Below are 15,384 nucleotides of genomic sequence, written 5' to 3' on the forward strand. Positions count from 1 at the left end.
GATAAACACGTTTAGATTGAATGGTAATTTATAATCAGTCACAAGAACGTCGAATCTGAATCACTTGAAAAAAACACGGGGGTGCTTAACTTTTTTCCAGGTGTATAGTATACAAGCTTTAAGTTCTTAATTTTATGAGGCAATATTAAAAAAATTTCAATTTCCCCTAATATGAGAATTGACATTTATTTTGTAGGTATCCCCTCTTCTCTAGTTTATTTACCAACCCTCTGTAAGTTACTCATTATAATTTTGTCATTGCTCAAGAAAAGAATAATTGTTATAGCCATCACTTTTATTTGGTTAAAGAACCATAACATAGAAAATGAGCCTTCTCTTGCCATGCTCACCTGTCACATCTGCTTTTTCACAAATTATTATTGGTTATATTATTTATAACTAATAGAAAGACAAGGTTTTAATCTGTAAAATGACATATTATGTTATGTTGTTGTTTTTGTACATTTTTGTCTTATTTTGCTTCCAGTTCAAACTTTATTCCCACGTGAGCTTAGCTGAATTTTTAATTGGTCTTGTTGCATACTTAGGAAGCCAGAAAAATTGTGATATTTATGGCACATTGTCTGCTTTTTTGCATGTTATTATTCTGTATTCTTTGGTGCATTATTTGATTAAATACAAAATTATTCACTGCAGTAGTGCCATTAGCATAAAAAAAGTAGGGTTAGATTTCATCGACAGTCAACAGCAAAAGAAAAAGACAACTACACAAGTAAGTACTTTATTTCTTTTTTTTCATGTGTATTCTTTATTTATTATTATAAAAGTAACTAAAATCTAAAAATTAAAAACTTTTAGGTTAGATAAGGCCTGATTGGGTAAAATGAATAATAATAATAACTTTTCCTGAGGTACGCTCATGAGTAACTCACAAGTAGCCTGTGCATTATGTAATTTTTTAGAGTAACCTGAGCTACATGTTTCCCAAGTGATTTATAACTTCTGTGATGGGAATATTAGTTAGACATGGTTCAAAGGGCAAAAAATCAATGAAATTTAAATATAAACAGATGTGTAATGTTACAAGTTTAAAGCTATACAGGATAAACAAATGTAGTTTCATGTTACAATTTGAAGTCATTCTAGAAAGAAAAAAAATGGTAATTTAGATTTATTTTGATATAGAGTTAAGGTAGAGAAAATAACAGATAAAATATAAAGTTTTACTGAAAAATAACATTAGAAATTCTGAGGGTTTAGAGATTATACAAATGAAATTTGAGCTTTTCTCAGATGAAGAAAAGTATTTTTAATCTTTACATGAAAATCACTTTGCACTTGTAGCAGTCAACACTTTGAGTCCATTTATATTCATAAAGAAAGGTTTAGTGAAAATACTCCAAATGTCTACAAATGACTATTAATGGTTACTGAAAGCTTGTGAAATTTCATGAAGACACACAAAAAATATTAGAAGTTATAGTATATAAACTATAAAGGTGAATTTTGGGCCACAAACCCAATCGATTTAGCTGAGCCTGTAGCGAGAGAATTAATAAAGTAAATTGTTAAAAGTGGCTGCATGTATTAGTTTAATTCATTGTTATAATAGTTGAAATTATAAAACTCTCCTCCTCATATGATCTTTACTCACACACTATTGAACAGTCAACATTCCCAGTCTTTTATGCAGTGCTTTTCAATTATTGAATATATGAAAGAAAATATCATATAAATGTAATTTTTACCTTCTGACACTTCACAATAGATCTGTAATGAATGTGGTTACCGTAAGTAATTATTTTAATCAATATATTAGAGGCAGTGCTACCTAGTAGATGTTAATTTTTTTAATTTTCAAGTCTATTATTATTCACAAGTTTACATATTGCAACTGTTGAAAAAACTGTTAAGTATTCAAGTGAAACTTGTTTAATATTGATAGATTTGTGATCAGACATACATCACAAACTATCTGAGGTACTACAGAAATCTTTGGTAAAACATTCACTTTTTCTTAAAACTGCACTAGTTAAAATAAGACATACACAAAAATTCATGTATGATATACTTTTATCTAAAAATTATGATATGCCACTGTAATTTAGTTAATCTGATCTTGTTATAAGACAGTAGAGCATTGAAACTACCACATTCATCTTATTTCACAAACAAGGCTTCTCATTGCACCTTGTTTCAGCTTGATATTGAAATTGTTTCCTTTCACACACCAGGTGAGTGCACTACTAATTGAGTTGAAGAGTTAACCCTCTAGCAGTTGCTAGAAAAACATTTGTTGTATTTCAAAATACTATGTTTTAATACACTAAAACTGTTAGTGAATAAGCTTTTTTTTATTTTTGTGTGTAATTGTTGTTTTATTACATGGTATTTTTGAGCAGCTTTCATGAAACAATAACAAGTTATGCTTAGATCAGATTATGCATGTAATTGTAGTGTATCTTGTGTTTACATAAGATGTGCTGTTTTTGGTTAAGACATATATATATTTTATAATGTATGCATAAGTGTTTCTCAAATATGTATTTAGTATGGAAATGTATGTTGTATTGTGTATTACATTCATCCAAACTACATTTGTGTAGTGTTATGTAAAAGGTTTACTGTGTGTGTGTGTTGATATATATTTCTGTATGTATGTATATGTATCTGAGTGTTTATTGTTTACTCCTTTTGTAAGCAGGTTTTCAACAGAATTTCAATGTTTTTGCTAAACATAAATTTATTGTTTTTAAAGGCTATTCAATATACACCTAGTGATAATTTGTACATTTAAAAACAAATCAATATTATGATATAACATTTGATTTTGATTTGATTATCTGGCTCTACTTGCTGTTTTTCATTCATACTTTATTGTAAATTAGACTTGTTTTAATATAAGTTTCTTTGAATTAGCTGAGGTTTATTAATACAGTAAGTTTACTTCTTTTAGTTACTCAGTGAATGAAACTAGAACCTTGGGGGAACTACTTACCAAAGGAAAGTTGTGAAATAACTTTCATATAAAAATAATCTTTTTTTATTCATATTTTGATACATTAAGTAATTGTTTCAAATACAAAACAACAGTTACGTGATTAAAACATAGGATGTTCCTGTTCATCAATGACTCTATTAACATTGTTGCACAACATAAAGATAATGACGGATTTTTGTAACAACCAAATAATAGTTGCTTAGTATTTAAATTTCTAACATGAAATTTCTATATAGATCTATAACAGTTGGCTTTTCATTGTAGTGATGAACCAAGAATTTTAAAGTTTGATTTTAATGTTTTATATAACTTTAGTATTTTTTGAGAAAAAGTATAACCAATATACAAACTCTTAGTTTTTTAGTAAAATGAAAATCCAAATAGTAGCTTAAGTAGTAAATGAAATGTCTTTAAGATACTTACTCTTTTGAAAATTTGGTGATTTTTTTCCAATTAACCCTATATGAATAGCTTGGTCAAAGTGAGCGTGTCATGACATTGTATATAGTTACATTCAACTTCTAATTAAACAACTTTATTATAATGTGTGTCAGTAAGCTTGGCAACAGAACATAATTTTAAAAATGTGAATTATAAGATATCTAAGTTTGAAATCTTAATTTAAAAAGGAAATACTTAAATAAATTCTCAGACTTTACCTCTCTATTTCATGTGACACATCTGCATTCTAAATTTACCCATTTTAGATTTTCTTTTTACCCTTGTTTGAGTTTCAGAGTGTTCAATTAGTTAGAAATATATACTGTAGATACTGACAAGCCAGAATATAAAATTTTAACCACTAAGCTTGCTTTACTGTCATAGCACCATATCTGTCAAACCCATATGACACACCCTCCCATTTCTGTTTGTTTTTAAAGACATGTCTATAATTTTTTCTGACATTACTATTGGACATGTATATATCTAATAAAAAAAGCATATTTTACTTTACAATATTCCATATGTGGTGATTTCATTTTGGCATTCCAGAAGTAGACCTGTTTGCTTGACATTCACTGGGTGTGATCATTGTTATTCAGCTCTGAGTAGCTAACATATATTTTTTTTTACCTATTTCTATATCAGTTAGAAAGCCAGTTACACTACCGTAGTTTTGGAACAATCTGTTCGAGCATTTGGTGTATTTCTTATGTTCTAAAATATGTCTTTTTAAAGCAACGTGAGTTATTGTATGGACAACAAATGTAGTGTGAAAAAGTAATTTTACTGAAGCACACTACAAAGTACAGAAACCTCAAGCCTAATGTAACTTCTAAATTTCTTATTTTTTATTAATATTTTCTTAACAAAACTAGCAAAAATATAAAGATTATAAAATTCTTAGCTAACAGACCATTAATGAACAAAATATTTCACAGTATCTATTGTAACTTGATACTGAAGGATAGTTTGTTTACTCTAGTTTTTTCTGCTGTTTTATTACTTCCACTGATAGAGCTTCATTATGGTGTCAAAAGCACACTTGTGCAGTTATAAAACAAAATTAAAAGCAAGCAGATGTGTAAAGGCCAGAAGCCAAATCTGTTAGGATAAATAATTGTAATTGTTGTTTAAAAACCTGTAGTTATTCTAGGGAGAAAAAAATATTACTGATTTTATTGTACTTTTCCATTCATTGTAAATTGATGATTTCACTACATTTAGTGTTAGGTTAGAGAAAATATAAAGTTTTACCTAAGAAAACTTTGATATTTGTTTAAGAGGTTCTAGAACATAGGCTTTATAAATTCATAGACAAATCTTTAATAGAAATACTTTGTTAAAAATTCAGATTTTTTTTGTGTATAACAGACAGTAATGTTTACTAAAAGTTTGTGAAAATTTCTGGAAATATATTTAGTAATTCTGGAATTATAGTAAACATTCCACGTATAGTTTCACAGAAATGTGGCCATCTAAATGGACACCATTTTTATGATGCTATATGTGTAATGTTCAATATAATTCTGACTCCATGCACATATGGTTAAAACAATGCATTTTTCATGTAACATAATTGCTCATTCATTAGATTAGATATAACCTTTTTTGTGTTTGTTACTTTTCAGTCAGGCGACCTGCTGGTATTGATTTGACAAAAGGTGTAGGAACTGCATGTGATGGTTTTGTGAAGGTTAGTTGTTAAAATATTAAAGTATTGCTGGGGTAACGAGGTACCTTTAGAACTAATTTCCCCACCTATTTTATTCTTTAACTGAAAGATCCAGGATTTTTTCTTTTTAGATTAAATTGTAATTAATTATCTTGAAAGGCTTTCCTGTGTCCTGTAAGAATATCTTAGTTTTGTTTAGTTTGACTAGTTCTGTTCCAAAGACTTCAAGTTATAATTTTTCATTATCAGGTTCCCAAGCCTTTAGGTGTGAAAAAAGGCTGGATTCGACAGTTTCTGGTTGTGTGTGACTTCAAGCTGTTTTTGTATGACCTAGTGCAAGATAAAAACCCAGGAGTGTCTGTGTCACAAGTGTTAGACATGAGGTTTGTATTATTTTCATCAAATTTTAGACAACTTACAGGAAACACTTACAATGGTGAAATATTTCTTGGTTTTTAGACGTCATTTATTCAAGCCATCTCAGTATTGTTTAAATCATTCAAGCTCAAGAAGAGAATGTACCGATATGGTTTATTCACTTTTTCATAAAGTAGTTAATTAGAAAGTAAAATTTTTTTTTTCAGTATTTTATATAAAATATTTATCAGTGAAAAGTTTAAATCCAAACATACAGTTGTATAAAAACTACATATGAATTGGACTCTTCTATTTTCCATTGGTTTCTAATATAATATTTTCTAAACCCAATCATCGAGTTAGATATCAGTTGGACTTTCTTTAATTTTTAGTTGTTTCACTGTTGTTGGTGGGGCCTACATCAGGTTATATTAATATTGTTTGTTCACTCAGGAGATGTGGTTATTAATACACTATTGACAATTTATGTGGTTTGAATCCTCAGTAAACCTGAATTAGTCTGACCCAAAGTGACTTATTTGCTTACCTTTTTAGAGAATTTAAAATAAATGTGCAAGCTTCTTTTCATGTTGATAGTTTTAGTATCTAAAAATGTTAATTATATTATGCAATAAATGTGTTTAAATGTTTTATATTGTGTCATATAAAATGTTTTTTTTACATGCAGTGGTTTATCAATATGAGTGGAGCTCATTAAATTTCTTGTATCCAAACACTGTACTTGTTCAGTAGTATTCAAATAAGGTTAATAAAATCATTAGGATATGCAAACTATGCTTAATTTTTTATTATTACCTTAAGAAAATGTTGTTTTATTCAAAGCAGAAAAAAAAAAGAATACCTTATGAAACATGAAAATGTATTTTCATGTACAGTGAAACATTAAATGCAAGCTGTATTTGAGTATGTTTCATTGGACTTATGCGCACGTCCATCACTAAATAAATTTGAATTTTCGTGTTTTATCATCTTTAATATTTTTATATGCCATATGTTCCTGTGAAAATTAAGCTTGTGTAAAGTAGTTTGTTTAATTAGGAGACTATTCTTTGAAGTATGTGACACAAAACAGTTATGAAAACTGAAATTTAATAATACTTGGAGACAGCTGGAATGGGTAATGATGAAAAACTTTAATATAAGTTTAACATAACAGCAAATGTACAATGTTTCGACAAGGTTCTGTATCTGATGATGACAAAACCTTGTCAAAACATTGTACATTTGCTATTATGTTAAAACTTATATTAAAGTTTTCTTCATTACCCATTCAAGCTGTGTCCGAGTATTATTAGTCTCAAAGTAGGTTCCTTGTCATCAAATTTGAAAACTGAAGTTTGCTGTGTGATGCATGTTAGGTATGATAACGAAATATGATCAAACTGTATAACATGCAATTTTGACTGATGCTTTAATTTTTACATTGTTGTGCACTATTTCCAGAGATGAAGAATTTATGGTCTCCAGTGTGTTAGAAGCAGATGTTATTCATGCAAACAAGAAAGATGTTCCTTGTATATTTAAGGTATGTGACAAATCATGTTAAATTTCAATATTTGAACATCTGAAAAAGAGGTGCTGCAGTTTTGTGTATTTTTTATCTGTGTGAAACATTACCATAAAATATCTATGATTAGAAGTGTAAATTGTTGTATATGGTATTGCTTTTAACCATCTCTTTAAATGAGATATTGGACTAGCAATTAGATTAATGCTTTGTTACAGCTACAGACTACAGTAACATGAGCCAAGATAGTGGTTCATAATTGTGATCATTACAGCAATTTGCTCAAAACTCTAATAGAACATTCTGGCAAAATCACTTTAAAAAACAAACTTATTCTTGAAATAACACTCAAAACCTTATATTTCAATAAGTAAGACCACCCAAACATTGATAATAAGCAGAATAAGTGATTTCCCGATTGTAGACAATATTAAAATTTGCCTATTTGTTCATATTATTAAAAATTGGCGGTTGAGGAATTTTCTCCCAACCAAGTTCTTCAATCTTCTGGGACGTGATTTTTGCAGTGTGGGGTCGTGCATTGTCCTGATGAAACACCACTCCTCTTCGATTCACTAAAACAGGTCATTTTTTCTTTAAAGCCGCGTTCAAACGCTCTAATTGCTGGCAATAGACTTGAGCATTGATTGTCGCATTAGTTGGCAGCAACTCAAAGTAAATAATTCCTTTGCAATCCCACCAGATAGAGAGAAGAACCTTCTTCGCATGAAGTTCCCTTTTCGGTTGTGGTTGGGCCTTTTCCCCATTACTAAGCCACTGCCTACGATGTTTAACATTTTCATAAAAAATCCATTTTTCATCACCAGTCACAAATCTATCTTTAAAAGGCGATATAACGTCACGAGAATGAAGAGAAGAGCATATCTCAACTCGCAATTTGCGGTTCACTTCAGACAATTCATGAGGCACCCATTTTCCAAGTTTAGGAACCTTTCAAAGTTGTTGAAGATGACGATGAACAGTTGTATGGTTTGAACCAAGCTTCATTGCCAATTCTTCAACTGATACTGCAGGATTTTCTTCAAGTGATGCCACAAGGAGCATGTCATCAAACTCAACTGGACGTCGTGTTCGGTCTTCATCTTCAAGGCTGAAATTTCCACTTCTGAATTTTGCAAACCATCTTTTTGCAAGTTTTTTCATTCAGGCATTCTTCTCCATAAGCTGAGTGAATATTTTGAGTCACTTCGGCTGCAGAGTTCCCTTTTTTTAAACTCATAAAGCATTATATGCCTCAAATGCTCCTTAGATACTTCCATGTTCAAAGGGCTTTAATCAGTGAAATTTGAAATACTTTATTCTGTAAAATAAGATTTAATAAGTTTAAAGATGCCCAAATACATATGTATGATATATAAATATTTTTTATTTCCATTAAACATTCTAAATTACTAGTAAACTTCAAAGAATTAAAATCTGGACAGAACTAATGGGATGTCCTGATATATCTTTGATTAACATGTAATGACAGATTTTTAACTTATCAGTAGATTAACTAAAACTAAGAAAATACTATGTTTCATCTTACAGGGGCTTTGGTATTGTGAAACAAAACATTCACAGTGTTTAGCTGGTTGTGCTCTTTGAATGGCCTCAGCTCATCAATCTTTTTTTTTTATTGTTAAATCTTGAAATGTCTCATTTTCAACAGTTGGGTGAATAGGAATAAAACATTCCAGATACTGTTTATATTATGTATTAGATCACCAACTATTGAATTTTGCTTTATTAAAATAATCAGTTGGTTTCGGTTTAGCTATTTCTTGAGTTTAAGAATGTTTCACATCAAAGGACCAGACCATTTAAACTTGGTGTATCTTGAGGAAGTGTGAATGAAACCAAAGAAAATTACTTATGGAAGTTATGATGCATATTTTATCAGCATGGCATTATCCACAAGGGTAAATAATGCTCATATACAGTAATTGTATTGTTTTTTACAAACTATATATAAATCGTTCCATTGGTCTATTTTTCTTGAAAACCTATTGAATATCCTATTTATAGCTACTGAAATGGAATGTTATTGAAGTAAGTTAAATCATTTTCGTTTTTCAGTTTTGAGCTTGATAGCAGTTTGACACACAAAAAAGGGACTTGGCACGTTCCTTTGTTTAGAATGCTGAACTGCTGATTGGAAAGTCCAACTTTTGAGCTAACAGTAAACTACTTAACACGTTCTTTGCTTTTAGCTTTGGGTGTGTTGTGTTAAAGAAGTGACAGTCAATTTTGTTACGTAGTTAAGGTAGCCCTGTGGATGATGAGTGCTGCTAACTTACCCTCCCTCTGGTCAGTAGTATTGAACTTTTAGAGATGTTTGACTTTGCTATTTAGCCTATGTGCTGCATAAGATTCCATTCAGGCTGATAATATTATGTTGAAAAAAATGCTAAGAATTAGTTAAAATATAATTATAAATACTTCATTTATTGTAATTTGTTTTAAAGTACTAGATAAAGCTACATTTTTTTAAGTTTAAAAAGTTTCATTATTATATTCTAAACTTTGCTAGTTTGAGCTGATTACTTGAAATAGCAGAATGTATCAGAGGAAACACTTGTAATATTAGTGCTCAGTGCTTGCATGACTTTTAAATCATTATTGAAGATAAAATTAAAAAATATGGCTTGACTGTAAGCCTTAAATATGTATCAATGAATTGTTTTATTTTAAGATTGTGTAATATAAACATTGTCAATTAAAAGCAAATTACAAAGATAAGTTTTGGATAATAGTAAATTTCAATGTATGTAATGTATAGTGTGTTCTTAAAACTACATAAATCATGGAGAAATCTTGCAGAACTAAGGCCTTAGTTATTTTGAGTTTTGAGTAATTCACTGAAATAGCATGAAAAAGTTATCCAGACTGATTGCTGTGTTTAGATTCTTAACTATAGAAACTTTGAATTTATATGATGTATTTCTCGCAGTTCACTGTACATATGTGATGAATTTACATTTTATAGTCATTAAATTTGCAGAATAGATGGAGACACAAATAAGAAGTTTAAAATATTAAATAGTAACAATGATCTATTCTTATTTTATAAAATTCAGCCAAATTCATGATAAGTTTAGGATTTTTATAAATATAACTGATTACTATAATAATTCAAGTGCTGTGAAAACTGTTATATTGAAACAGTATATGTGAAAATCTGCTTGCATGAATGTAATATTTGCATACAAGTTTGCATAACAACAAAAAAAATGGATTTTTTGTGCATTCTAAATTATTTAAGACTTTTCTCATTGATGCAAATGTAATCAACCATTTCATAATTTTTGCATGTAATAATATTTCAGTTTTATTTAATTTCTTGAGATGTCTTTAAATTTATAGTGGTAAAAATTATGAAATATTTTCATGGAAATAAATGATCCTACTTTAATAAATTCCAGGTTTGGTTTGTAATTACCTATGTGAAACTTGATGCCATTACAATAGTGAAATATTACAACAAAGGCACATGAGAATCTAAAAGTTATAATTTTTCTTAATCAGTAAAGCTATATCAAAAGCAAGACAGTGCAAAAAGAATTTTATAATTCATAATGTTATATATAAACAGTGTTTACAATAATAAATCCAAGTATAAAGAAAAAATATACTCTGCTATGTCAACTTTGTCTCCTTGCAGTCATTGTTTTTCATCTAAATTAAACATTTTAGTGAGAGAAAACTCTGAGCTTCAGTCTGTGTCCGAGTTTTTCCATCACTGGATATTGGAGAACCATGCTCCTTATCAAAATCATGGGAATATTAGAAAATATAGCCATGTGTCAATACTGGTGAACTACAGTTCTTATATATAATTTTAGTAGTCTCTAGTTTCTATAAAGTAACCTAAAGTAATTTAAGTTTTTGAAAAAGAGGCAACATCTATGTAACCAGTACTTTTCTACTTTATTGTCAGTAACTTTGAGGTGAAGAAAAACATTATAAACACTATACACCAAAACCATAGTTCACTACATTAAATGTGGCTGTCTTATTCATTAATTTACTGAAATAGAGAACATCTATATGTAAATTGTTTTAACTTTTGGTGTTTTATTTGGTTTGAGATATGGCATTTTATTGGTGAAAGTATTGTTTTATATGTCTTTATATTATGCATATTGTGCACTTTGACATTATAAGCCATGTTAATTTTTTCATGAATCTAGATATGTATTGGTACACTAAAAAAAAAGGTTTTAAATACTCTAGATTTTTTACAATAATTGTTATACTTCTTTATATACAAAGTTGGAGAAAGAAGGGGTGAAAAACAATAATTTTTTTGTGTGAGTGGTGTATGCAAGTGTGAAAATAGTCGAGGAAAACACACAAAAAGTTTATTAAAGTTCAATACAAAATAGATATGTTTTAGAAGAAATAAATTTTCATAATGGTACCTTTTAGCATTGAAACAGCTTTAAAATGTATTTTAATATTTGTCATAATCTATCCAAGTACTTCTATTAGTAACTTGTTTAATATGTGAATGTACATGATTGTTTGAAAAGTTTATCATAAACAAATTTGTGTCATAAAATTGTTACAAATTTTAGCATTATAATTGCAAGTGTAGATAAGTTACAGTTTCTCAAATGACTTGAATAAACAAATCAGTTAAAAGCTAGGGTGTTACCAATTGTGAGCATTTGTTACAGTAACTGTGTTGTATACCTGTGCAGGTGACCACCTCTCTTCTGGACTATCCAAGCACCAAGAACCATACACTAATAATGGTAGAAAAAGAGGCTGACAAAAGAAAATGGGTTGATCTCTTGAGTGAATTGCACCGTGTTCTTCGCAGAAACAACCTTCCCTGTCAGAAAGTAAGTCATTTACTAAAACGTACCCTGAGTTTTGAAATGAAAATTAAATTGATTTCTGGATAAAGACAACACTAAATGACTTATGTTATAGTGAATTGTTATTTTCCTCTAATATGTGATTTGTGTAGTATTCACATATCTAATTAAAATAACTTGTGCTCTTTATGTTATAAAATATCTTCTTTTAAATATAAAACTCATGTAAATCTTGTTCATTATCCTTTACTATTTTTGTATATATTAGATACTTAACATTACCACTTAGATACAGAGAACAGCCAGTAAATACTGTTGTTTAGTAGTTACTATTCTAATACTCTTTTTAAAAAATTCAAAACCTCTGCATACTTTGCCAATAATCACTTCCTCAGTTTTTGGTCGAAGAGTGGATTTATGGGTTTTTGTTTCAGTTCAGTCTATTGTTTAAAAGTACCAACAAAATTATAAACATTTTTTAACAACTTATACCTAAATCTTCAAACTGTGAAAGATACTTCATTAAACAGCAATGCCTTTAATCTAACCTGAGTTTCATTCTAACTTCCTGTACTAAGCTATTGTAGAGAGAAATCTGGGTGGTTCCTTTAAAGCTGGTCAGTGAAATTTGTCACTATCCATCCAAATAAACAAACACATTAAAGAACACTCTCAAATTATGAAGTTTCAGTCCTGTGTCTTTGTCCTTACAATAACAATTTTAAACATAAGTTCAGTTTATGTGAACACAGTTTAACTTTAAAAAAAAATTACAAACTGATTCATAAAATAAACAACACACGAGCATAAACATGTTTATGGTAAGGGTTGAAAAAGAAAGAAAAAACCTAGTGTAAAAATAATTTTGATACTGTACAAGACCCATTTTAAAATGATAGTATTAGTTGATGATAATAATCTTCATTAAAGATGGTTTTGGTTTTATCATAGATAACTGTGGTAACTGTCTGTTCATTTTCAAGGTTTATGAAGTAAAAGAGCTTTTTGACAGTACAGTGGCAGTCACCAAAAATATCCTATCATTAGCTGTAATTGGTAAGTTTTTACCTAAATTTATATATTTATTTTATTGAAATTGATGCGACTTATTTAATAACATAAATATTGAAAGTATTTTCACATTCCTTTTTACCTTTATATAATTTATTGACACTGTAAAGCATTTCTAAGCTGAGATACATGGGAATTTTATGTTTTAATTAGTTATCATTCCCCAGATTATATCAATTAGCCTAAAAGTTATTAAATGCCAGTGATTCCAATATTTATATGTATCTTTCTAGGCAATTTACTTATCTTGATTCTCTTGATAATTGGCCAATAATGTGAATGATACTGAGACAGTGATGTATTTAGTAAAGCAAAATAATACATTTGAGTTGAGTTTCTGTTTCATGCTGAAAATACTTATTAAAACTAATTAGATTATAAATGATTTTGTACATCTAATTTATTGTTATGTTCGTATGTCAGTGTTATATAAAAATCACACTGTTAATGAAGAAGATGAATTAAACGTTTTAGTAATAGACAACTTGTATCTCTAATATTCAAATATAAGTCATATTTTCTTTTCCATATTCCTATTTACAGGTTACAAGTCAGAAATGTATAAAATTAGGATTTCGTGTCTATCTCTTTTTTTATCACAAGTAACTGTCAGGAAGCCTTTCATTCAATACAGAACTCAAGAACTGATTTGAAATCCTTAATGGACTAGTTAAGATAAGACAAATGTGGGAAAAATACCTGTGACCTAGCATGAAATATATCACAAATATTATGCCTGTCAGTTTCATTGTACTGCCAGCTTTTAACACTAACATAATTTTTCTATTGCATATACACACACACACACACACACACAAACATGATAGGCAGTGACTTACTTATGGCAACCAAAATATAGAGCAGAAATAATATTTTGAAACCTCTGATTTAAGATTCGTAATAGAACTAAAATAAAAAAAAAATATTGCAGAGTATCATGATTTTTCATCATCAGTATTAGGCCTGTCAGTTCAGTTGTTTCACCAGCTTTCATCATTGTATGCCATAATAACATTGAAGGTTTAATTCTTTTTTTTTCAGTGCTAAATGTTTCATGGATATTTTTTTGTAGTTATAAGTGCATCTTTATAAGCCACAACCAATCTATCAAAGAATACGCAACAAATCTGTTTATAGTAAGTAATTATAGACTTGAATAATTATAAAAAGTATCGCTATAGAAACAAAAGAGAATTTCATTTGAAAACAACAAAGAAAATAAAGTATTTTCAAATCTAAGAATTAAAAACTAAAGTTAGTAGAACAAAAATCCATAATAATAAGAAATAAAGTAGGATGAAATAAAAAACAAAGAAACAAATAACTAATGCTGTTTTACAAATCCTGTTAATGTTTTTGTATGTTTTGAATTTTTTTTATTAGATATAAATAGGTTTACTTTTATTTTGTAGTTGTAGTAGAAATATTGACATTAAGCCTGTTTTTCTTTCTACAGATCAAGATCGTATTGTGTTGGGAACAGAAGAAGGTTTGTACTGCATGGACTTGGACAGAGATGGTAAGAAGGTTACTAATCTCACGAGTTTTTCATAATGCTAAACACTGAACTGTTGTTAATACCTGTCTGAATACCTGATGGGATTAACACACACATGAGATCTTCCACTGCTTTAGCCACATGGTGGCAATTTCCTATAGACTATTGTACAAAAGTTTTATTGAATATTTTCTTGCTTCTTATTCAAATCTACATAATCTCAACTTGAATATAATACTTATAATATCTTAACAAATGCAAACGATAAGAGGTTCTAATAATTTTATATTTTAGCTTGTCAATATCAGTAGTTTGAGTTCCTAATTTGTACAAAACTGTAGATTTTGTATTTTGACATCACAAAAATATAAGAATATTATTCTTCCTCTCAGGAATGAATGCCGCTGTTTATGAATTGAAAAATGAATTAAGCACTGTGACATAATTAAATAGTGCTAAAACTCAGTTTTATCTGCCATGGATAATACCCATGATATAATATCAGATGGAGAAAAAAATTAATTATTTTCCGGGTTTAACCCTATCATGACAGTTCACTTGTCAGAGGCCACGTCATTGCATTTGTTAACTTGCAATCAAAATTTTATTGAACTACTATTTTATGAATCTATGTCAATAAATTTGGTATCAAATTGTAGATTATAATTCAAATTTTAGTATTATATGTTAGTTAATTTCTTAATTTAAAGGTAAATATTAAAAAAACACAGCTAAACATTAATTTTTGTGTGTCGCCTGGTATATTGAATGCAGCATTAGTTCAAATTAGCTGTTTGTGATGTCAAAATACAAAATCTACAGTTTCGTACAAATTAGGAACTCAAACTACTGATATTGACAAGCTAGAATATAAAATTATTAGAACCTCTTATCTTTTGCATTTGTTAAGATATTGCTCATGTACTGAATCAAACACAGTGGCCCCCCACCCACCTGTTTCCATTTTTGGAAACAATCCCTTATATACACTTACTTGCATATATGACATGAATAACCAATCAAAAG

At 28.9% G+C, this 15,384-nt stretch overlaps 1 protein-coding gene across 1 annotated transcript in view; it reads left to right on the forward strand.

Annotated features, from left to right (window-relative positions):
- Positions 1–15,384, forward strand: part of LOC106459035 (serine/threonine-protein kinase MRCK alpha-like) — a 135,974-nt gene that overhangs the window by 88,934 nt on the left and 31,656 nt on the right. Inside the window, exons 28-33 of the mRNA XM_013918606.2 lie at positions 5,035–5,099; positions 5,328–5,461; positions 6,900–6,981; positions 11,670–11,813; positions 12,773–12,845; positions 14,317–14,379. Of these exons, the coding sequence (XP_013774060.1) occupies positions 5,035–5,099; positions 5,328–5,461; positions 6,900–6,981; positions 11,670–11,813; positions 12,773–12,845; positions 14,317–14,379 (561 nt within the window). The remainder of the gene's footprint in view (positions 1–5,034; positions 5,100–5,327; positions 5,462–6,899; positions 6,982–11,669; positions 11,814–12,772; positions 12,846–14,316; positions 14,380–15,384) is intronic.

The sequence above is a fragment of the Limulus polyphemus genome, unplaced genomic scaffold (genome assembly GCF_000517525.1).
Source record: "Limulus polyphemus unplaced genomic scaffold, Limulus_polyphemus-2.1.2 Scaffold549, whole genome shotgun sequence".
In the NCBI taxonomy this organism is placed as follows: domain Eukaryota; kingdom Metazoa; phylum Arthropoda; class Merostomata; order Xiphosura; family Limulidae; genus Limulus; species Limulus polyphemus.